This window comes from Pelodiscus sinensis, chromosome 11 (assembly GCF_052426305.1).
Source record: "Pelodiscus sinensis isolate ZL-2025 chromosome 11, ASM5242630v1, whole genome shotgun sequence".
In the NCBI taxonomy this organism is placed as follows: Eukaryota; Metazoa; Chordata; order Testudines; family Trionychidae; genus Pelodiscus; species Pelodiscus sinensis.
The window spans coordinates 40,769,203-40,794,859 of NC_143062.1; the positions used below are offsets into that span (position 1 = coordinate 40,769,203).

At 41.9% G+C, this 25,657-nt stretch overlaps 1 protein-coding gene across 4 annotated transcripts in view; it reads left to right on the forward strand.

Moving 5' to 3' along the window:
• Window positions 1-21,903, forward strand: part of PDZRN3 (PDZ domain containing ring finger 3) — a 234,973-nt gene extending 213,070 nt beyond the window's left edge. For 3 of the 4 annotated variants that reach the window (XM_075938654.2, XM_075938651.2, XM_006113831.4), the window contains 5 exons: window positions 10,655-10,753; window positions 13,424-13,486; window positions 14,784-14,885; window positions 17,672-17,788; window positions 19,494-21,903. In XM_075938654.2, the coding sequence (XP_075794769.1) occupies window positions 10,655-10,753; window positions 13,424-13,486; window positions 14,784-14,885; window positions 17,672-17,788; window positions 19,494-21,038 (1,926 nt within the window). In that variant the 3' untranslated portion in view covers window positions 21,039-21,903. The remainder of the gene's footprint in view (window positions 1-10,654; window positions 10,754-13,423; window positions 13,487-14,783; window positions 14,886-17,671; window positions 17,789-19,493) is intronic. The other variant, XM_075938653.2, reaches the window with a different exon arrangement.
• The last annotated feature ends 3,754 nt before the right edge of the window (window positions 21,904-25,657 follow it).

Below are 25,657 nucleotides of genomic sequence, written 5' to 3' on the forward strand. Positions count from 1 at the left end.
AAACCATCAAGTCACCCTTCTGGGCTTTTGTGTCTATAAAATGTGCTCTGAATTTCAATCAGAGCTCCTTGTCTAAACTTTTACGACCTATAACTGTCTTGTTATTGACTTGTAACAAGTAAACAAGGTCAAACCAGTGAAACACACCATTTGGCAACATTTTTCTATAAATGTCTAGAGGGTATCGGCTATGCTGGAATTATTTAAAAGCCATGAAAATTGAGAGCCCATTTTGTTCTCCTAAAGATTCTCTCAAAAAATGATTCATGGTCCAGATTTAACTATCATGTGTTCAGTTCAGTAAAAATACACAAACAAAATAACTTGGACATTTCTTACACAAGAGTCTCATTGAAAAAATATAGAATTAATATTTCATTTTAAGATAGCTAATACATTCAACTTTGCAAAAAGACCCAGACAGAATTAATTTCGGGTTCAAAGAGAAGTAATATATCACTGAAGGATTTCCCTGAACGTTATGGATTAAATGTTTATTCAGAGCAAGTCAGACCAGCTGCCAGACAGGTACTATAGAAGCTTCCTTCAATATGTTAATTCCCTTGGTCTACAAAGGAGAAAATTCTGAACTGAGGATACGTGCACTTGTTCTCTCAACATTTACTATGTTATTGCCCTATCCAAACTTCCTATTTATCCAAGCAAATGTCTTAATCACAAGTACAGGGATTGAGAGGAATTCTTCCAAGTTAAATTTGTTTGAGACAAAGCATAACATTGGGGTGGGGGATCCAACAGAACACTGTTTTGTCTGGTTGATTACTTAAAGCTAGCAGCTCTCTGCTCACTCGCTCTCTCCAAGACATCTGCATCAGGACAGGACCTGTTAGGTTAGGTTACAATGTCACAGATGGTTAAATCTGATGCAGTTCTTATTGCCCACAATATAAAATCCCAACACTTAGTTTCATCCAAAATAACTGCTCTCTGAAGCAACTGGATGAGTAGCCCCTTGGAAATCAGAGGTGTCCCTTAAAAGATCTGAAGGATTTTAGCACCTCTCCATTGCTGATCAGTGAAGGCTACACTAGCAGGACTCTGGTAAAAGAGGTTAACATACCTTAGTTCAAAGGAAGACATTATGCATCAATTTTTCCCCCTCTCAATTGGTTCCCCTTTTAGAACTGATGGTGATTGTTCCCTGCAAAGTCATCTGTCCGTTTATCTGTTTTTTGTAACAACATTACCATATTCACCATCCCCTGCTGAACTGAGAGTCAGCTGTGTAGGTCCAGCCCTTACAATCAAGCTACTTTGGTCACTTTCCCTTTCAAGAGATAATTCCTTCGCCCCTCCCCAACCCTCAGCCAAAGAGGACCAGGTTCAGATGTTACAATCTTTTAAATTAAAAAGATAATTTGGCCCAAAAGGTAACGGCAGATACAGCTTTTCAGATGCCGTGTCCCACGGATGAGGATGAGATAGCCCTTCAACTCTTCCAAGTTCTTCCACTTGTCCCACTTGGGACCTTTATACACAATTTATGCTAGCCAAGGGCCATTCTTCTGCCCTGGTGCACCCCTCCCCCCCAGTATCTAATCATTGGCAATAGACACTTTGATCACCAAAATCTACTCAGAGCCTGAAATGGGTATTTTGTTGCTTTAGTGTCCATTTAGGAATCATACTTGAAAACTGGTTAGGAGGTCCAGAGGATACTCCATCAGGTATGCATTGACACCCTGGTGAGATTCCTCTACCTTCAGTTTCTTCTCTGCAAACAAAGACAACCCAGAATTATTTCACATTATGTTCAGACTCAAACCATTGTATTTTGAAGTCCCCATGTGCACAGCAGGGTTTACTCCATCCTAAATTCAAAGCTCCTTCATCCAGGTGTCTTTCTTCCAGAGGAAGAAGCTTTGCGCTGAAATCAGATCAAAGATGGCATGCTGTTGGCATGCACATACCCACTTGTCTAGCCTCTTGTTTTGTCCTGGGGCAGCTCAGACCTTTGTTCCTGCTGTGCCCAGAGTGCCTGATTCCCTCCCCCAAGCCATGGCCATCTGTGATGTTGACTGATCTCTTTATTCAGCTATTTCTGGACGCCAGGGATGAAGATAGCAAGAGAGGGGGTGATCCCTGTCAGAAAAGTGACAGATACGCTTTTCTGTCATCTATTGTGCGGTTGATCAGCTGAGCTTAGACCTTTTTCTAGGGTCTGCTTAAGTGCCAGTTCTGCACATGGCATTAGATTCAAAGATGCACTAAGACACTCCCATAGGCACATCCAGGCAGTGAATAACTCTAAATAGGTTAAGTGGTCATCTGTTGAAACTGAAAGACCCTAAATAAATATTTTGACATTTTTCCATTAGAACACATCCAGAGGCAGCAAAACATTTTAGAGCAGCTGATTGACAAACTAACTCTGGGGAAGAGCGAGGTGGGGCTCCTGATATCTGATGTGTGTCCATTAATTCTTTCCCACAGAGACTGTCCAGTTTGGCTAATATACATGGCAGTGGGGCATTGCTGGCATTTGATGGCATAGATCACATTAGTGGATGTGCAGTTAAAATGAGCCTCTGATGTGGTGAATGATGTGGTTGCGTCCAGTGATTAAATCACTAGTGCAAAGTTGACACCGAGGCTGACTGTGGGGTGGGTTCCTGGATGATTATGATAGAGAGACTGAGGGTGAAAAATGCAATCTACGTATCCCACAGACTACAGCCAGAGATTATGCCACACTCTCACAAAGAAACTTATCAGCATTCTATACATACAGAAGACAATCAAGGAGGAGCTCTCAAGATTAGAAACTGTCATAAAAAAAACAAGCTTCCCCACACCCACTTCATCTTTCCCAGACTTTACTAAAATTCAACAAACCACATTCAACAATCACTTCATCTCCCTTCAGAAGAAAACAGACAATAAACTACCCAAACTCCTACAGGCCGCAGGATCACTCTTTCCTGATACTTTCAACTCACTAGCAACATTGTCAACCTATCCAACCACTCTCTTAGGATAGATTCCTCTTCTGTCCTATCTCGAGGACTCTCCTTCTTTCCCACCAGCCTTATGAATATGATTCAGTTCTGTGGCGATCTGGAAGTCTATTTTTGCTGCCTCTGCCTAAAGGAATATTCCCAGCACATCGATGTACAACACAGTGACCTTGCTGCTCCTCCCCGCCAGTCCCACAAGAGGAAGACTTCTATGTGGACCCCTACTAATGGTCGCAATGAGAATCTTGATTTCTACTTTGACTGCTTCTGCAAACATGCTTGAGCTGACATTGTCAGCAAACAACAACATATAACCTCAGTCATGCAGAATGCACTGCTACACACAGCCTCAAACACAATTCTAATGTCATAATCAAAGAGGCTGACAAAGGGGGTACAGTAGTCATCATAACAGAACAGATTATGAACAAGAGGCGACTAGACAACTCACCAATACCAGATTCTACAAGCCTCTCTCTCTTGTGATCTCACTAAAGAATACCAAAAAAACCTGAAACAACTGCTCAAACTCCCTGATATTGCTCAGGACCAAATGTACATTAACATCCTCCCTAATCCCCAACCAGGAGTTTTCTATCTGCTACCCAAGATACACAAACCTGGAAATCCCAGACGACCCATCATCTCAAGCATTGGCACACTTACAACAGGATTATCTGACTATATTGACTCTTTCCTCAGTGATAACAGCTCTCCTAGCTACCTTCGCGACACCACCAACTTCCTGAGGAAACTACAAAACGTCAGTAATCTACCTAAAAATATCATTCTAGCCACCATGGATATAGAAGCTCTTTACACCAACATTCCACATGAAGACGAATTACAGGCTATCAGGCACGCCATTCCCCGATGACAGCACTGTACACCTGGTTACTGAGCTCTGCAACTGTGTTTAAATGAGCCCACAACTACTTCCAATTTGGAGACAATTTGTATCTTCAAGTCAGTGGCACAGCCATGAGCACCCACATGGCACCACAATATGCCAACATCTTTATGGCTGACCTTGAATGACGTTTCCTCAGTTCTTGCCATCTACTCTATTTACACTACATTGATGACATCTTCATCACATGGACCCACTGGAAAGAGACCCTTGAAGAATTTCACAGGGATTTCAACAACTTCCACCCCACCATCAACTTCAGCCTGGATCAGTCCACACAAGAAATACACTTCCTTGACACGACAGTAAAATTACATGATGATATCTGTTGTATACAGCCAAGCCCTAAGATGAAAGGTCAATTCTCGCTTACAACCACCTAACCTCAAACAAATTCTTTCCAGTAACCACGCAACATACCTCCACAATCATCTAGGAACCCACCCCCGCAATCAGCCCCAGTGCCAACTCTGTCCACAACTCTGTATCAGCATTTTCATCACTAGACCCAACCACATCAGCGACCACATCAGAAGCTCATTTAACCGCACATCCCCTAATGTGATCTATGCCATCAAATGCCAGCAATGCCCCACTGCAATATATTATTGGCCAAACTGGACAGTCTCTACAGGAAAGAATTAATGGACACAAATCAGATATCCAAAAAGGCAACACACAAAAACCTTTTGGAGATCACTTTAATCTGACTGGACACTCATTAATGGATCTTCAAGTCACCGTTTTGTTTCAGACCAACTCCACAATCCAAATACACAGAGAAGGGTTGGAACTTAACTTCATTCACAAGTTTAATTCTTATGCAAATGGTATGAACCGGGATATCGGCTGGCTTCCACACCTTAATGACTTAACCAAACAAACCAACAAACAATGAAGGTGCTAATGGTTCTTGATGTCTGTGTAGAATCTGGTGTTGGTCGTCTTCCTTTCCAAGTGCAAACTAATGGTTCTTATCAGCCTCTCATAACTATTTAGTATTTAAGATGTTACTAGACTATTTGTTGTTTAAGTTTTTCCTGTTATAGGCTAACTCAGCTACCCCTCTGAAGCTTATCTACTCACTGTCTCTTTTTCTCTTGCTCACTTTTTTCTTTTTTGGTCCTTCTCCCCCCTTCCTCCTTCCCTTATTTATTCTTGGATCTGGACTTCCTACACTCCTGTCATCTGAAGAAGTGGGTTGTGCCCATGAAAGCTCATGATACCATCTACATGTTTTATTAGTCTTTAAGGTGTTATTAGGCCATTTGTTGTTTTTTATATTTTAACAACATTTTAATGTTGATGTTTCCCCATCTCTGCTTTTTTATCCACTGTGGAGACTGGCACAAAAGTAGAAGGCCTGTTGGTTTGGTAGCTCAAGGTTCAGCATAGAAAAAGCTTCATTTTAAAAAATGTGTTTACTTCAAGAAAACTATTTGGCTAGACATACAAATTGAATCTCTGAATTTTTCAGTCCCCACTAGCCATTTTTTCAAGCGTTTAATGCTCATTTTTACCCTTTTAAGCAAAGGTCTGGGGTTTTATAAATGTGCAAAGTGGACATAATTTCAGATCATCTGTAAAGCAATTCAATAATCTGCTGAGAATGAAAGTCCTTTTGGGGAAAGATGTTAATTTACTGTTACCACTAATTCTGAATCTATTATTACAAGTGTATGGAGGCATAATAGTATCATAGTGCATGTTCATTTTTCTTGCCTGGCTATTAATGTCATACAGATTTCAGCAACCCACATTTTAAGTTCCCATTGTCTCTAAGTTGACGATTCTTTTAAGAAAATTTCATATTCAATATGAGAGTATTCTAATATTTCCATCAAACATTTTACCTGATTTATGCAAGCAAAGGATCCCAGTCATTTTGCTTATGTCTATAAAGGTTATATTACAGCAAAACACCTAGTATATAATTCTGATTGTATTGTATTAAAACTCTCCCGACATTACAGTATCTAATGTCTGTATTCTAGGCATACATTGGCTCCTCTTCCCCAGTGTAGGTAGCTGATGGGTTTCATAATGTAGCTATGATCTTAAACAGGGATCATCACTATGACGTCTGAGCACCTATCTAGCCCAAAATATTCCTCCATCCCTGTTCTATTATGGAACACCAAACTAAGCTAAAAGAGGGTACATCTACACAGCAGTGTTATTTCAGAGTGTGGCGGCTTCCCGCTTGCCACCGCGCCACCTGCCGTCGAATTGGGGAATTAGAACGGCTGGCAGGTGGCCGGATCCCTTTCAGGACACTGCCCTCCAGCAATGTCCACCACAGCCAAAGCCTTTCCCCCCTTTCAGGGGACGGAGACAAGCCTCTTCCCCGCCTTTCTTCACATCGGGACGAGAGGTAATCGTTCGCGTGCCCGGCCTTGCTCCAGGTCCGGGCCGCAGAGGGATAAGTTCAACCCCTCTCAGCAAGTCTATTATCGCACAGTTCAAGGCAGGGTGCCCAGTTTAGTCCTGTCCCTTTAAGAGTTCCTGCCCGAGGCCCGGTCGGTAAGCCCGAGCCCTCGAGCAGGGCAGGTAACACATACAGTCTATAAGGCCTGGCCCTCAAGCCAGGCAGGCCAAGCAACACATCCAGCCAAACCCAGGCCCTAACTCCGGGCGGGGCAGCAACTGGCGCCCAGGCCCTGGGGCAAGACATGGCTGCAAACATACACAAGTTCGTAGGAGCTCCTCATTCAGGAGCAGGACCAGTAGGGCACCTGCAGCAGCGGTGAGGGGGGGAGACTGCCACCCGGTTAGAGGGGTGGCAGGGGGGGGGCGCAGGCCCACCCACCTCACTGCGCCCCGGCCCAGGGGCCCTGAATGCAGCCGTGCAGCTGCGACTGGCTCAGCAGGGCTCCAGCCCGTAACTTGCTGGCTGCGGGCGGCTCTCCGCCCGGGCTACCCCCGGGCCATTTCTCATCTCCCCCCCTTCCCAGGTACCTGTAGCTCCAGCAGGCCTGTCGGGGAGTTGAGGCCCGTGTCGTCTCAGCAGGGCCGGGCGGCCCAATCCAGGGGTCAAGAGGTCGGAGCTCTGTAGCATCCCGCGGGGCTTGTCCGGCCCCGGCGTTCCAGTAACCATCGGGGGTCCAGCTGGTCCAGCGGCTCGGTCCCGTCCTCTGGGTCCGCGGTTGGTTCTGCTGGCGGGCCTGGCCAGGCCTCAGTAGCCCGGGCAGGGAAGCCTTGGCCGGCCTCCGGGAAGGTGGCTGAGGGCGGCCCAGCCCGGGTCTTAGCCTCCCCAGGCAGGAGCTCCAGACAGGCCTCCGGCTCCTTTGGAGACTGGGCCCTGACTGAGCTCCACGGCAGCCTTCTTATAGTCCTAGCCCCGCCCTTTGACTTCTGGTTAGGTGAGGGGGCGGGGCTAGGCTGGCCCCAAAATGGCTCCCAGAGGGGTTCCTCCGCCTCCGGCTCAGAGGGTGGCCATTCCACCCCACTACACAGAGTAACTGACATTTTGCCAAAATAATACAGTCCGTGTCTCCACTACAAGCCGTTATTTCGACACAATGTCGAAATAATATCAAGCAAGAGGACTTCTTACTCCAACTCCTGTAACCCTTATTTTATGAGGAATAAGGGGAGTCAGAGGAAGAGTGCTCTCTCTCAAACTTCCTGCTATGTAGACAGCGCCAAAAGCCAAAATAAGCTATTTTGACTTAAGCGACACAATTGACATAGCTCAGGTTTTGTATCTTATTTCAGCTTTAGCTCTGATGTGTAGACGTGCCCAGAATGTCCACATGGGAGGGACTTGGGGAGCAGTCTAGCAGTCACTATGCATGAAACTTTAGTCATCTGCCACCAGACTAGGGCTTGCAGGATAGAGAAACTCCAGAGTGGTAGGGAGGAGATATAGAAGGACTCAGAGGAGTCAAGTTTTACTTTACCCTTTCAAAGGAAAATTGAAATGCCAATATTAATTCCTAGACTTGAACATTCTCAGTAAAAATGGACAAACTATCATGAGGCTTTGCAAATTGGGATTCTTTTCATATAATAGAACCCATGCACTAAACAAACTTGACTCCAAGGGTGTGTTTACACAGCACCCGAAACTCAAAGTAAGATGCATATCTTATTTCTACTGAATTTCAAAATATGGCATGTTAACACAGCACCAAATTTCGAAAGAACGTGCTATATTTTGAGACATCCCTTAACCGGTTACCGGAATGCCAAAATACCAGGCCCTGTACCCCAAAATAGCTGTGCAGTGTAGATGTACCCTTAATCTTGCAATTAGCCTTTGCTTTGAAGAATTTGGATTTATATACTTATATCTATCAAAATCTTTCAGAACTTTATGATTACATTAAAACATTAATGCACATACTAGAGCCTTAACTATTTTTAAGTACACAAAATTAGCATATGTAGAGTAATATGAAATCCTATTTATTCCGGGGCTAGAGGGATTACCCAAGGATAAGTCTATCAATTAATTATGTGTAAAAAAATCAGGTACTAAACACCTGCTCTGAGTCTCTTTTTGCAGGATTTTTTTCCAGAAGGCCACCTGTCCAAAGATTGGTTATTTTAAAATTCCCTGCGGTGATTTATCCCCTTCTGAATATATCAGATGCTATTTCTCATGCTTCAGTATAAAATGTATAATTACGTAAAATGTATTGAAACCAATGAATATTGTTATATACAGGCTATAAGCAAGAAGAGACAAATACCTTGCCTATCTCCCCCAAAAATAATAAAGTATTAACCATCACATAGGATCTATCTAACTTTGTGTATTCTTTCATTGCAGATAGAACAGACAGTATGATCTTATACAGCAGCCAAATGCTATTTCTTATTCTTTTCTTCACAGCCACAATCTCAGATGTGTAGAGTGTCTTAAAGACATGAAGCCCCTTTGTTAAGGTACACAAAAAATGCAGAAGAACTGTGCTAAACCTAATTTAGGGGCATAATGCCTCATTCTTCCCCATAAAATCAAGGCTAAACCCATTGACATCAAAAGAGATACCCTGGATTTACACCAGCACAATTGAGATCAGAATCAGCCCCACTTTTATCTAATGATTCCCAGTGAACAATTTCAGTTTCCTCTCTAAAAATGACAAATCTTCAGAAAATGGAAATATGGAAAATATGGAAAAATTCAGCAATTAGTGCAAGGTAGCCAACCTTTATGTAACGTAAGATGGGGGGAAAAACTATAGTTCAACATGGATACTATTGATTGAAACCATTTAAATATCATCTGAAATGTCATTGACATTTACTGCTACGGTTTAAAAAAAAATTACACATGTTGACAAGTAAATAACGAGAGACTGCTGATCTTGGCAGCTGTCATCTAAGCGAGCCAATAAATTATTCATATCTACTTGTTTCATTCTCTTTCCCTGTATGAATGGCACCGCAGGATGAAATGGAGAGATGTTGAGAAATAATTAATTAGGTTATCAGAACTTTTACATTTGCTGCTTCTTGTCCAGTCCAAAGTTGCTAGGTTAGAATAGGGTTGCTTCGTGACTTGTCATGGGAAGGTTCAGGGATTCATACCTGAGCTCATGCCCACATTCTGATCCCATGTCCTTTTGCCCAGTTTTTCAGGTCTCTCGAATCCCGTTTCCAACAGCAGGTCTCCATCACAGCATCTTTATTTTGCTTCCAGCCTAGAGCAAGCTGCAAAGAATGTATGGTCCCTTTCATTGATCAGCTGTCAGGGCCTTCTAAAAACAGTTTGCTAGCCTTACTATTGCCTGTCTATCTGTGGGGAGGAAGAAGGTATGTAGAAAGGGCATCATATCTCTCACTTGTGGAAACCTTCTCACTTGTGATTCAGCAGAATCACAGACTGGCTAGGAGTAGGACATAACTCCAGGCAAGGGCTTACATCAGAGAACTGAGAGTGCTTGAAATGCTCAGTGATTCTTAGCACACCACTCTCGAGACGGAGACAGGGGGAGGAGGCAGCTATGCAGACTATACGAGATGGGGAGTCCTATACACAATGAAAAACTTCAGCCGGTCAAATTAACTGTTTTACCAACCTTTGTTCTGACAGACGAATGCAAAGGAGCCATGAACATGGGGAGAAGCCAGCAGAGGGTGTTTGTTCACAGCAAACGTCTAAATCTTCATTTTTTTTTAAAAAAAAATTAAAACTTACATTCCTCCAAGACTGACCATGCCACCAGCAAATGCTGGAGTAGTGTGGCCTGCCTGGTCAATCCATACTCTGGTCAAGCTAAAATATATTTCTACAAACAATGTCACACCCGCTGCTGAAAAAAATCTTGTAGCCACCAGCGTGTTTCTTATCTTTAGAAACTTATTGTCATTCCTCACTGAAAGCTGCAAAACTATTAAAATTAATGTACCACAGCATGCCGTACTCTTCCAAATAAATCAGAAAATATTGTCAAATGTTGCATTGTGCATAGGAAAATATATGCAACCTATCGCAAATATTGAAATAATACTTTCTAAAATATTTTAGCATTGGAATTCTTGCCACCACATGAAATATAGGTAATTTTTCTTCTTTAAGATCAATAAATGGTCCGTTTTCAAAATGACTTTATATTGATTGAAGGGTCAGAAATGCCCTAGCTATCGATTGTCTGCATATAATCCACTTTTCACTCAGTACGTTAACATGGTCTTCACAGTAAAACGAAAAGAGATCCAGTATATCATTGAAGCAAAATATTTGCATTGCATTTAAAAAATGGCTTTCATCACTCACTGATGTCTCATTCAGAACATTCTTTTCTTTGCCTAGGAAGTGGACTTGCATAGAGTGAACAGCCAGGACAAGCTCGGCCTTACTGTGTGTTATCGAACTGATGATGAAGATGACATTGGTATTTATGTTAGTGAGGTACGGTTGAGATGCTTTCATATAGAGTACAATTGGTCTTTTAAACTATAGTGTTGGGGATAAGAAAAGATCATCCCTGTGCCTAACTCAGTCATGTCTGGTGATATTCTAAACATGTTTGCGAGGGGAATAACTGAAAGATAATTCCTTATTTTCCTTTACACAATTAATAGGTAAAAGTTTGTGTCCATTCAAGTCAATGGCAAAATTCCCATTAGCTTCAGTGGGGCCAAGATTTCACCCAATACTTCAGTTTAGTGCACAACCAAAGACAAGATTGTACCTTACAATAGACAACTATTTCCCTCTGGCATTTCTCATCTATGTTTCTTCTGCGATTTCGTCTCTAACATGACATATATGTCTATTCTTCAATTTAAAGACCCATGCATTTGTTCTAGGTCAACCACCCGCAGAATTTCCTAATTTTGGCCAACTTTAGAACCAGTTATTACTAGCATCAGTCAGTTTGGCAACAATTCCCCTTTGCACAGCTTCCCATTGTGTTGGAGGCTCCTGTATAATCTGATCCCTCCCTTTGTTCCTGCCCCCACAATGCAACTATTTCTACCCCACCATGCGGTCAGAAGGCTACACTGCTTGTGCTATGTGCCCACCCAACCGTTTTTTAAAAGCTGTACTCCATGTTACTAATTTGGAATGTTGGACATGTATGAAAATATGATATAATTCAACTGTAAAAGGTTTCACCTCAGGCTCCTATGACTAGCCTCTTGTTCTCTCCAGTGAAACAACACTCTTCACAGAAGCATCAACCATAGCAAAATCCCACAGTCCCATGGGATGCCCAAAAAATTGAAAGGCGTCGTTGGTATATACATAAAGAGCCTGAATCTGGTGTCACTAATGTTAATCCCACAGAAATCTTCTCAGCTTCCCAAGGGAAATTTATGTTCATTTTTTATCAACATGGAAATTTCCATGAAAACTGATTTAGATGAAATTTTTCATGTTTTCATGAAAACTCAAAATCTTTTGATGAAAAAGTGTCTTGCAAAATAAAACCTTTCATTTTCTTAAAAACATGTCCCAGCCAACTTTAGTTGTGCTCTCAAATTTGAGAACCCCTGGGTAATCTTGTTACATAATCTGGAGACTATGTCAAAGGGCAAAACAGATGCTTTGTACCCTTTCTACCACCTTTAGAGTTACTCCAGAACAATTGCATAACGTAAGAAAGGCCATACTGGGTTAGACCAATGGTCCTGGTAGGCCAGTATCCTATCTTCTGACAATGGCTGGTGCCAGGTGACTCAGAGGGAGTGGTCAGAACACGTAATCATCAAATGATCCACACCCTGTTGCTCATTCTCAGCTTCTAACAAATAGAAATTTGAGACACCCAGAATGTGGGGTTGCAGCTCTAACCATCTTGGCCAATAGTTATTGATGGGCGCCTCTTCCATGATCTTACCTAGTTCTTTTTTGAAGCCCAGTCTAATTGTGGTTTTCACAATATCCCCTGGCAATGAGTTCCACAGGTTGACAGTGCATTGTATGAAGTAGTAGTTCCTTTTGTTTGATTTAAACCTACTGTCTATCGATTTCATTTGGTAACCTCCTACTCTTGTGTTATTTGTGTTATTCATTATTTTGTAGACCTCTATCATATCCAAGCATAGAAAGTCCCAGGAAAAAACCTATTTCTCTGAGTGATTGTGCCAACAAACATGAAATGCCACATTCTCTCTACCATGAAATAAAAATACATATTTTTAATAGTGTCATTAGCTCCGTAAAACAGTGTTGTCCCTGGACATCACAATCATGACATTGACACCTAATCTTCATGTTTACTGAAATAGATCCATGCAATGCATTTTACTTCAGATTAAATGTGCCAAGAATTCTTCATGCTCTCTGCATCTGATGTCTATTTTTGATTGTTGTGGATTGTTGTGAACATCCAGATAAATAGAATAAAATTGCAAGCAATTCTATTAGGTTGCAACTAAATATTTCATGCCTGCTTGGCATTCTGTGCTTCCTTTAATGCAAACAATAATTTGCACATGGACTTACCTAACTTTATATCATTTATTAATTTATACTTAGCAAACCTTTTATCCATTTCAAATTAAATAGTTAGAGAAAAACTCCCTTAAATTTAATACACCCTCCTTTACAACACATCAAGTAGGACTTAATCCTCCCATTTGTAAGGCATAGATCATCAAAGAGCTGCTTTTCAAAGTTTAAATGTTACTTCTGAAAGCACAAATGAGAAAACTTCTCATATGTAACACAAGCCTGTCTTCTCTGGAGGCTCATGTCAGAAAGAAAACATTTTACATTTAACCCAGTCATTTTAATTTGTGGTTCATGAAAGCAAGGGAGATTCGCTAATAATTATTTATGAGATAGAAACCATGGACCCAGCGCTGGATACTGACATCTCAATTCAACCCACTTTACTTGCATTGTAAATGCCATGTTTAAAATGGGAGGTGAAAGATTGAAACCTCTCTTTTAAACCTCTGTAGCATTTACAAGCAGTGCTTAATTTGTTATGCTGAGCCCCTGGCACCTCTAAGCTTGTCAGTTCATAACCCCAATGTCTCCAGGCTTATGAATACAAAAAAATAACATGAGCCCCAGCACCTCTTTCTTTACAAATTAAGCACTGTTTACAAGTCTTCTGTTTTGCAGATTGATCCCAACAGCATTGCTGCGAAAGATGGTCGCCTACGAGAGGGAGATCGCATTATTCAAGTATGTGAGCAAATAATTCATGGATTACTTGCATTCCACGCTATTCTGTAGCTATTTGAACTTACATATCACATTGCTTCCCACACTTTATTTTAGAATTGCTGCAGTGAATCATTCCATTATAGCCCTAATAATTCTGAGCTCCCTTGTAATTTTCCTCAAAAATTTTCCTTCGAGCTACTGGTTTTAGGTTTAGGGCTTGTCTAGACAGTGCATCAAGATGGGATGTAATTTTCTATGCAGACCTCTGGTAGTGTGTACTGTAAGTTCCCCTTAGTGCACTGTAGTAGGGTCCACGTGGCAAGTTAACAGGCAGCAGGTTAGTGCGCGATTGATTTACAATCCAGCCTGCTGCATAGTCTCTTCATCTAGACACACCCTCACACCAAGTTTTGGTAGCATTGGTCAAGCTGCAGATGTAGTGTACTAGCCCACACTGGAAAGACTGAGTGGAAACCAAATAAGCCATTTCTGAGTTGCATGGCAGTGAAAAGCTAGCCAACATTTTCCACTTAGCTAACTGCCTCATTTCCTAGAATAGTGGCTCGTTTTCAATCACTTTATATCATACCCCCTGGCCTGCTCTACACTAGAATTTTACCAGCAAACCCTTCCCTCCGCCCCCCACTTTGTTTCCTGCACAACCTGCCACATATCTGTGCTTAATTTTGTGTTCTACCAAGGAAACCCTCTGCTTTTTCCAACAATTATTCTCCTCTGTGGAACAGCATAAGATCCATTCCAGCGTAATTCTACTGATGCTGTGGCAATGTGAGTGTCCCGATACTTGTACCAATGAAAGTAGTACCCCCACAATACAATATCAGCTTCAGGAGTGATTTATCTAGTAATATTTTAGAGCTCAAGATCATTCTGACTAGAAGTCCACCTCCTTTTTAATTGCTGATGTGGTCTTCATTGGGAAATTCTATCCCTCTTGGCCATATCTAGTTATGAAACTAGTTTGGTTCCCTGTTGTGATTCTACCCATACCTTTCCCATCCTCTCTGGTTCCAGCTCTATGACAAGACTGCTTCCACGTACCTGCACATATGCACAAACTATGAAAAACATGGACGGATGCCAATGTCATGTGTTCTCCATCAAAATATCTGCCACATATGTGCTCTGCTGTTGCAGATTTGTACAGAGACAATTTGCAGCATATCTGATGTGACAATCGGTGTAGCCATGCACCTCAATGGAGCCCATCACCAAGAATATGAGCATTCAAATGACAACATTATTTCCCTTCCCCCCCCCCATACTTGGTTTTTTACTATATATATATTTTTAGATTAATGGCATTGAGGTGCAGAACCGAGAAGAAGCTGTGGCACTTCTAACCAGCGAAGAGAGCAAAAATGTCTCCTTACTTGTAGCAAGACCAGAAATTCAGGTACATAGAGACTATTATTTACTTACTGGGAGTGGATTTTGAGGTGATTTCGTTTTCTATTTTAAAAAAGTCATATACGGTTAGACTGGAGACACACGACACATGAAAAAAGTTCATGAACATTCACATACATTGTCACACTTTATATTAAGGTTCGCTTTAAAGGGTTAATAAATGATTAAACATGTAACCATGTTACAGATATGAAGAGGACCTGTTACAGGTGGTTATAGATATATCAGTGTAAGGTGTGGATAATTACATGCCAGGGTTCCAAATAATACACTGATCTCTATAATACTCTATAGCAATTAATTAACTAGTACAGGTTGAACCAGTCTGGTCCGGGACCCTTTGGTCCGGCAACGTCTGTGGTCCAGCAGCCCACAAGGCCAGTGGCCAGGAATGGAGCCCAGGCAAGTACCACTGACCAGGGGGCAGGGAACCCCATGCCTAGCAGCCAGCCAGGGGCAACAGACAGGCCAGGGGCAACGTGTTGGCTGCGGTTGGGGGCCAGGAGCAGAGCCCTGGAGAGCCTGGAGGTCTGACCTACCTTGGTCCAGCAAACTCTCTTCTTCAGGACCGCTCAGGCCCAGAGGATGCCGGACCAGGGACGTCGAACCTGTACTTATTAATCAATTAGCTCTTTCTCTACCATCTTTAAATGGAGCCTTTATGTAGTGCATAGCTGGCATTCTGGTCATATCTAACAGATGGCTCTCTTCTCGCAGCTGCAAGACCCGGGTTTGAAGCTGAATCCTAACATGCTTGCTCCAGGGCTGGATTTGAGTGTCACACACATAGTGCAGGAGATGCTAGGCCCAGGTCTACACTAGGGAGTTATTTTGAAACAACCACCCATATTTCGAAACAACAAGGAAAGCGTCCACACTACCAAGTCCTTTATTTTGAAATAACGGGCAGGTTATTTCCAAATAACGCCTGCTTTCCACAAAGAATAACGCTATTTTGAAATAGCCATTTCAGAAGAGCATTAGTGTGGATGCTCCACTGCTGCTATTTCGAAATAGCTCCTCCGCAGAGTCATTCAGAGTAATTACTCCGCAGTGGTTCCTGGGGCTGTAAGTCGAGGTAGGGTGTCAATATTAAGGGAGCCTGCCTCAGACTAATTTCAAGGCCTGTAGTGTGGACACACTATTTCAAAATAAGTGATTTTGAAATCATTTCCTAGCATAGACAAGCCCTAGTAGTACTATGGTTGTCCAGGGGATATGTCCCCCTTGCTCAAATTGTGTTGCAGTAGTGCATGCGGGGGAAGGGAGAATTATGGGGAGGGTCAAGCTGGAGAATCCACAGATACTTGGACACACCTGTTCTTTCCTTGGAAATGGGGTAGAGGAGGGATAGGGTGGCCACTTTCATATCCCTAGAATACTGGACATTTCAGTATTTCCTGGAATGGCATCTACCCAGCCTGACCACCCAGGCCAACCAATAACTTGAAGATTTGAGCCTAGAATATGCAAATATTCTAGTTATATGCACCAAAACAACCACCCATCTCAGACGTAAACAGCTATATTTCCAGGACCAGCAGAGGATCAGGGCGGGGAGGAGTAGGGGAGAGGAACTTTTGAGGAGAGAAAGGAGGAGGGACTTTTTTGTTTTAATTGATTTGTATTCTCAACTGAGCGAGTAGAAAAATCAAGGGCTGCGTCCAGACTGGCATGATTTTGCGGAAATACTTTTAACTGAAAAGTTTTTCCGTTAAAAGTATTTCCGCAAAAGCGCGTCTAGATTGGCACAGATGTTTTGCGCAAAAAGTGCTTTTGCGCAAAAGCGTCCATGGCCAGTCTAGACGTGATTTTGCGCAAGAAATCCCCGATCGCCATTTTAGCCATCAGGGCTTTTTTTGCGCAAAACAGTTCTTCCCTGTCTACACTGGCCCTCTTGCGCAAGTATTCTTGCGCAAGAGGGCTTTTTCCCCCCGAGCGGGAGCATGAAAGTATTTGCGCAAGTAGCACTGATTTTGTACATTACAAAGTCAGTGCTCTTGCACAAATTCAAGCAGCCAGTGTAGACAGCTGGCAAGTTTTTGCGCAAAATCTTGCCAGTCTAGACACACCCTAGGATTATGGGCCAAATCCCACTACTGGGAATCCAAACAGTCATGTGCAAAAAAGAGATTGAACCTGAAAAGTGGTCTTTGTGGCAGCTCTTTGGTTGCACTTAGAATAGCCCATAACGAAGAGATCCATATTCATTTCCACAGTGTAGTTGTAGCTGGGTCGGTCCCATGGTATTACAGATAAGGTGGGTGAGGAAGTACCTTTTTTTGGACCAACTTCGGTTGGTGAGAGAAACAAGCTTTTGAGCCATAGAGAGCTGTTCTTCAGGTCTGGGGAAGGTACTCACAGCAAAATGTAAGGTGGGACAGGTTGTTTGGCATAAGTAGTAAAGGACCATTTAAGGCAGAGTCGCCTATTAACATCTCTGTGCTCATAAGATTAAAAGGGGAGTTAATGGGTTCCAGATTGCTGTAATAAGCCATAAACACAGTGTCTTTGTTCAGTCCACACTTTTTAGTGTCTTGCAGTGTAATCAGCTTGTGCTCCCAGGCTTGATTTCGAAAACGTGCACGTTTCCTTTGAGGGGGAGGGCTAACAGGTCAGACACAGAGTGATATACAGCAAGGTGGCAGAAAGCAGCTTCCCTCATTCTCCTTATTTTCCACAAAGAGGGAGAATATATTTATGTCAGTTTTCATCCTTATGACAACACGACATGTGTGGGTTTGGTTTTTTTATTTATCCCCTTTCATGCAGCTGGATGAAGGATGGATGGACGATGACAGAAATGATTTTCTGGATGACTTACACATGGACATGCTGGAGGAACAGCACCACCAGGCCATGCAGTTTACTGCCAGCATCCTACAGCAGGTAACGCCGCTTCATGGTGCAGCATTGTCAAAATGTCACACGACCCTTATGTTAGGATACCGAACTCATCTGAATGAACCAACCAGTAACTTTCATGACGCTCCGAGCAGAAAGACGCTCTGCAAAATGTAGCTGTTCCAGGACTGTATCTGCAAACTGCATAGAAAACGCCATCTACATTAGGGATGTTAAAGTGCAGTTATTTGTGTAAATGTCTAACTGCTGAATTTTTTAGCGGTTACACGTGAACCAGCTCCTGCCTGTTCCCGTTCCCTCCCTCCACCCCCAGCCTTGCTGCTTCTGTGGAAGCAGCAGCACAAGGACAAGGGAGAAGGCAGCTCCATGGGAGCCAGTGCACATGGGGGGCTGGCTTGAAAGCCAGCATGTACCAGCTTCCTCCTGTCCCCTCTACCCCATGCTGCTGCCACTGTGGTAGGCAACAGGGGGGAGGGAGACCGCTCCATGACAGTTGGCACATGCAGGGAGCCAGCTTAAAAGCTAGCTCCCCACGCACTGATATAGAGGCAACAGCGGGGGGTGGGGGGGATAGAGGATGCATGTAACTAAGAGGGTTAACCAATGGATCAGTTAACCATGTACTTGGATGCATGTTCACATTCCTAATCTAAATTACCATACATTTTCAAATCTGCTACTAGGTGTGGGGTTTTGTTTTTTTGGGGGGGAGGGGTTGCATTTAAAACATGAGTGCAGTTCAAGCTTTTAATAGCCTTTTTTTTAGGCATTCACCATTCTGGTTGTGGTCATTAAGTTGAATAGCATTAGCTACATGACAGCAAGATGAAACGGAGGCTAATTAATAAATCAATTCTGGGGAAAAAAATTCCGTGTTTGACAACTTGAATCAGTTTGAATTGTAAGTCAGATTTAATAGACTCGGTAGTGAAGTGGACAAAGTGTGTCAAAGACAAGGATTATCACAGTGGTACCTAGAGTCTCCTGCCCTGCTGTGCATTCATTGTACATATCCCTAGTAAGAAATTATCTCTGCCTTGATGTGCTTACAGTCTTAATGGACAGTAAGGCAAAACATTGGGAAAAGGGTGTATTATTTACACATAGGGAACTCAGGCAGAGAACAAGTGACTTACTCAAGGACACACAAAAAGGTATGTGGCAGAGGCAAGAAGTGAATCCAGATTTCCTGTGGTTAAAATTCTGTGCTGGGAAACAAGACCATCTGACTTCTTGATCCCACATGTTTAAAATGCATTTGCACTTATGCTAATTCCTGTATAATGCTGCAGTTCTGGGTAAGAATTTTCCACTCCATTCCATTATCCACTATTGGGTCCAGATTTTCCAGAATGTTCTGTTCCCATTTAAGCCCCAAAAACAAGAGGTCAGGTTTTTTGAAAGAGCTCTGCACATTGGGTCATAAGCGTGGCAGCTGGAGCTGCTAAATGCTGAACTTTTAAAATTGGGTCCTAATTTCAGCAACTGAATGGGATTACAGATCTTTTGGAAATCTAGCACCTTTGCATGGAAGCTGCACAATGGAAAATCTGGTCCTGAGCGCCACTGAAAATCCAGTCGCTAATAGGTTTTCTAAACTCATTAGGTAATAAGGGAACATGCATGACGGAGTAAGAAAACTCAGAAGGACTCAGGGCTTCTATCATGATTTGAACTTGCAAATAGTTTGTCTTTGGGTTTTATGTTTATAGTTTATTTTTGATTTTAGAAGAAGCATGAAGAAGATGGCGGCACCACAGACACGGCCACTATTTTATCTAATCAGCATGAGAAGGACAGCGGTGTGGGACGCACAGATGAGAGCACGCGAAATGACGAAAGCTCTGAGCAGGAGAATAATGCCGACGATCACACCACTTCCTCTAACACCCTGGGGAGCCAGAAGCAGCTGGCGTACAGTCATGACACTCTAGGAAGCGGTGACATGCCGTTCAGCAACGAGTCGTTTATCTCGGCCGACTGCACAGACACAGACTTCCTCAGCATCCCAGTGGATGAATGCGAGAGATTCCGTGAACTGCTGGAGCTGAAGTGCCAAGTCAAGTCTGCCAACCCGTACAGTCTATATTATCATAACAGTGCCTCGGATATAAGTAAGAGTGACCACGAGAGCGTTGACAGGGAGCTGGAGATGCTGAATGAGGAGCTGCGGAATATTGAGCTAGAGTGTCTGAATATCGTGAGAGCTCACAAAATGCAACAGCTGAAAGATCAATACCGGGAGCCCTGGATGCTCCATAACAGCGGATTCCGTAACTACAATACAACCATTGATGCGCGCAGACACGAGCTCTCAGACATTACAGAGCTCCCAGAGAAATCTGACAAGGATAGCTCGAGTGCATACAACACAGGTGAGAGCTGTCGAAGCACACCGCTCACCCTGCAAATTTCCCCTGAGAATTCTCTGCACAGAACAGTAGAAGGCCTCAGCTGTCAAGGTAATGAGGGGGCAGGGGCATATGTCTCCCAGAAGAATCTGCTCCCTAGCTCAGAAAGTCACGAAGCCAGCTCTGCTAAATATCTCTCGTCCCCTAAAGAGACGGACCTTGGCAAGCAGCTGGAAAGCAAAGAGCGAAAAGCCAGTGATGGAAGCAAAAGCCCAGCTCAAAAACTGGCTGGCTCCTACATCTCTCCATATCATCACTCTCCCTATAAACACGCTCATATCCCAGCCCACGCTCAGCACTACCAGAGCTACATGCAGCTGATACAACAGAAGTCAGCTGTGGAATATGCACAGAGCCAGATGAGTCTAGTGAGCATGTGCAAAGACTTCAATTCGTCAAGCCAAAGCGAGCCCCGGATGGAATGGAAAGTCAAGGTCAGGAGCGATGGAACCCGCTACATCACCAAGAGGCCAGTCAGGGACAGGCTACTGAGAGAACGTGCCATAAAGATTAAGGAAGAGCGCAGCGGGATGACGACAGATGACGACGCTATAAGTGAGATGAAAATGGGCCGCTATTGGAGCAAGGAGGAACGGAAGCAGCATTTGGTGAAAGCGAAGGAACAGAGGCGGCGACGCGAGTTTATGATGCAGAGCAGGTTAGATTGTTTAAAGGAACAGCAAGGGGTGGAAGAAAAGAAAGAGATGAACATCATTGAACTGAGCCACAAAAAAATGATGAAGAAGAGGAATAAAAAAATCTTTGACAACTGGATGACAATCCAAGAACTCTTAACTCATGGCACAAAGTCCCCCGATGGCACAAGAGTGTACAATTCTTTCCTGTCAGTAACTACTGTATAATCACCGTTGCTGAATTATGTACATAAACTGCTACCTTTGGAGTAGAAATTCCTGCCTCGTTCAATGTGGCAAGTTTTTTTGTATATAAGATACAGTCATCAACTTTATAATTAAAAGTACTGAACTCTACAACTTTGGGTGCCAACATTCTTTATCGGAAAGTGGAGACAGAAACTGCCCATCTCCTTTGAAGGCAATAGTAACGTCTTTTTTTGGAATACTGATTGTACTTTTTTACTCATTACCTTTTACATGAAGTGTTTAAATATCAGAAAATGTATTTACAATACTTAAGCCGATAATTTGTTTAAACTGTGTTCATATAAAAGGTTACACGTGCTTTTCTTTGCCTAAAAACCACAAAAGCAACCGCAAATATGTATTTTTATGAAAGCATATTTTGTGATATTTCTTTGCCGTGGTGCACTTCTGCACACACTGCTGTTTATCAATATTTAGCTCAAGGTTAATCGCAAAAGTATTGAACTCCTGATAGAGCCATTCTCCTGTAATATTTAACATTTATCATACCTGCAGGCTTTAGAGTTATGATCAGCATTTAAACATTTTTCTTTTTTAGATATCTAAAGGAAATATATAGGTTTCAGCTGAAAGGCCTGAAGCAAAGTTACATTATATTGGAGCTTTGAAGGATTTTAAAGCATGTTTGCAAGTGTTGCAACCTGTTGAAAGAATGTGCATGTACAGCTAAGTTGTTTACACAAAACAGTTTGTGTAAGTTGAATTGCCCATTGTAGTAACTGTTTTGCTTTGTAGATTTGAATGTACTGAATTGTAAGAGCAGTTTCATGAAATCATTAGTTATAAACATTAACAAGTAAATAAATTATTGTTTTATATTTCATATGTTTTGAATTTTTCTTTAACCTAAAGTCTTATTCAATTTACATTATTTAGATTAAACATTTGCTATAGTACAGTAGAAGAGATCTATGGTAAAGGACCAACTGGACAAACTAGTAGGGTTTAAATCGGGGTGGGCAAATATCAGCCCACTGGGCTGGATCCAGTCTGCCAGGGTTATGTCCTAACAGGCTTCCACCACTATATTTACCTGCACAGCCGCAGGTACTGGTGAGCGCAGCTTCCATTGGCTGCAGATTGCTGTTCCTGGCCAATGGGAGCTACGGGAAGCGGTGTCCCGGTCCACGCTGCTTCCAGCTGCTCCATAGCCAAGAACGACAATCCGTGGCCAACAGAAGCTGTGATCACCAGTACCTGTGGCTGTGCAGGTAAATATAGAGGCAGTGGCCCACCAGGGACTAACCCTGGCAAACCACCACCGTATTATTTCCCACACCTGTTCTAAATCATCATGACAAAAATGCACTGCAAATGTTTTCCTTCTTTGTTTAAGTCAACCACTGTTGATTTCTATGGATAATTTCACACAATGAAGACTACAATTATAAAACACATATTTAAATCTTATTTCAGCTAATTGAGCATATATTAAAGGAAAAAAGAAATGGAATTTTTGGTTTTTGCTTTGTTTTTTGTTTTCTTCTTCTTCTTCTTTATCATGTGTAAAGATGGCCTGAAATTTTCGTGTGGAGTCCTCCCACACACCAAAAAAGGTTTGTTTGTTTTTCCTAATTTTTTTTGTTCTAGGTGTTGTTAGAAATTGAGCTCTGGTGTAGGCGGGAATACCCTAGAAAAGTAGAGACCTACTGAAATGACGGTATCAACTTTGCTAAAAAAAGAAGCAGGGATAATGAATAGGAAAGATCTGTAGGCTATTCAAATCTGTTTTGTTAATTATTTAACTACAACGACATTAATATTTTGGTTAGAAGACCCTCAAATGGTACATTAAGTTTCACTGTACACACCTTTCCTCCAAAGCAACTAGAAAAGACAAACTTTGTATTCCTGATATATTAAAAGTTTAAAAAAGTGTGTTGACAGAGGAGTTACGCAACCTTTCAAAGCCTATTTTGTCCATAATCAAACTGTGTGCAAGTCCATTTTTTAATCATTCGGCAGTCACATTGAAACGCAATAGTAAGCATATCTCTGCTACACCCTCAGCAAGCTACCTTAGATATTAGGAAACAGATCCTCAATTATCACCATCCTAATTCCTTTAAAGACAATAGACAATGACATTTACACCAGCTAAGGTTCTGCCCCAAAGCTTCATCCTACACGCTTCAAACCATTACCACCCCAATGCTACAGAATAGAAGAAATAACTTGATTGATAACACTGTACACACAGCAGATTCCTACACTCCATCACTGACTTCAAGCTGCTCTAATTGGGCTTCTAAAAGAGGACCCAGGGAATTATAGATTTGTCAGCCTAACTTTGGTGCCAAGAAGGATTTTGGAACAATTTGTTAAATAATCAGTTTGCAAGAATCTGAAGGATAATAAGGCTATAAGGAATAGCCAACATGGATTTGTCAAGAACAAATTATACCCAACCAACCTCACTTCCTTCTTTGACCAGTTACTGGCCCAGTGGATAAGGAGAAAGTAGATATTTCCTGAGTTTAGTAAGGCCCTTGCCACAATGCCACATGACAGACCCATAAGCGAACTGGGGTAATGTTGTCTAGATGAAGTCACTATCTGGTAGGTGCAAAACTGATTGAAAGACCATACTCAAAGAGTAATTATCAACTGTTTGCTCTCGAACTGGGAAGGCACATCTCCGTCCTGGGTCTGGTACTGTTCAGTATTTTCATTTATGACTTGGGTGATTGCATAGGAGAGTACACTTATAAAATCTGCAGATAATGCCAAGCTGGGAAGCACTGCAAACACTTTGGAGGACAGGATTAAAATTCAGAACAACCTAGACAAATCAGAGAATTGGTCCGAAATCAACAAGATGAAAGTCAGTGAAGACAAGTACAAAGTATTGCACTCAGGAAGGAAAAATCAAATGCACAACTACAAGATGAGGAATAACTGGCAAGGCAATGGTATTGCTGAAAAAGATCTGGAGGTTTTAGTGAATTACAAATTGAATGAGTACCAACAGCATAATGCAGCTGCGCAAAAAAGCAAATGTTCTGAGATGTATTAACAGGAGTGTCATCAAGTGAATACAGGAGTTAACTGTCCAACTCTAGACAGCACTGACAAGGCTTCAAGCTGGAGGACTGTGTCCAGTTCTGGGCACCACACATTAGAAAAGGTGGGTACACTGGATATAGTCCAGAGGAGAGCAATAAAAATGATACAAGGTTTAGAAACCCTGATCTAGAAGGACAAGCAAAACAACAAGCATATTTAGTCTAGGGAAAAGGAGACAGTCTTCAAATACATTAAGGGCTGTTACAAAGAGGACTCATCAATTGTTCTCCATGTTCAGTGAAGAATCTGCAACAAAGGAGATTCAGGTTAGATGTTAGGAAAAGCTTTGTAACTGTAAGGATACTTAACCACTTGAATAGCCATTTAAGTAAGGAATCCCATTGTTAGAGGTTTAAGGACGAGTTAGACAAAAACCTGTCAGAGATGGTCTTGGTTGACTTGATCCTGCTATAGCACAGAGGGTTTGGATTTAACAACCTCTTGAGATTGCTTCCTCCCCTTCTTTTCTATGATTCTATATTAATCCAACTATAACAACATTCACTATGTCATAATGTTCTCTCTTATAAAGTCAAGAGCTCTAGGTGGAAGAGCAAAGCTATAATTCAATTAGAATCACAATACATAAACATAAGCCATGTATGAAAATATACTTAAACCAGATTTTTTTTCCGCTATAAACACTTTCTCAGTACCAGCGTGTGTATCAAAGTACAGTTCTTCGGTGGGACCTGACATGCCTTTATTGGGGGGATGAGACACTTCCCGTAAATAAAATCATCCTTTAGAACAACACTATCACATGATTCCTTTTGTCCTTGGTTGCACAAGTGTCAATTATATTATATACTAATGAACGAACAGCAGGAAAAATATTAGTGTGTTTTAGAAGAAAAGATTTAAATGCAGACATCATAAATTATGCCAAAGCATAAAAAATACAAGTTACCTCACTCAGATTCTTAAATCATATTGTTGGCTAAAGATTTCCTCTATCTCCAGTGCCTTTCTTGGATTTTTTTTAATTACACTTTTTATACAATTTTTAACATTTTAAAATCACCATTTATCTACTAGTAATATTATTTACATATTAATTGCAATCCACAAAAAGAGCAAAAATCAGATTAGAAAGATTCAGATTAGAATCTTTAGTCACCCAGCAGACCTTAACCAAAATTATCCAAACTATGCATTCTGTAGCTCTTTGGATTCTGATTCCTGAGCTTATTTCTTGTTCTAAAAATGTTTATTACCACCATTCTTTTTTCTGGCCTTATCAAAGTGCTCTCTGTAATGGCAAAAGGAGCGAGTTCAGTTTTTTGTATTGCTTAAAATAGGAATACTGGGGATTACCATATTCTTATACCAATTTTTACCTCATTTACACAGGAGAAAAATGATATCAGAATTCAATCCATTGGCATTGATAAAACAATATTTTCAGCAAAAATCAACCCAGGAATCACATAAAATTGCATAAGCCATTTGAATAGAACCTGACTCACCACTGTGGTTCCTGAAACACATTGTTTCCTAAAAGAAAATCC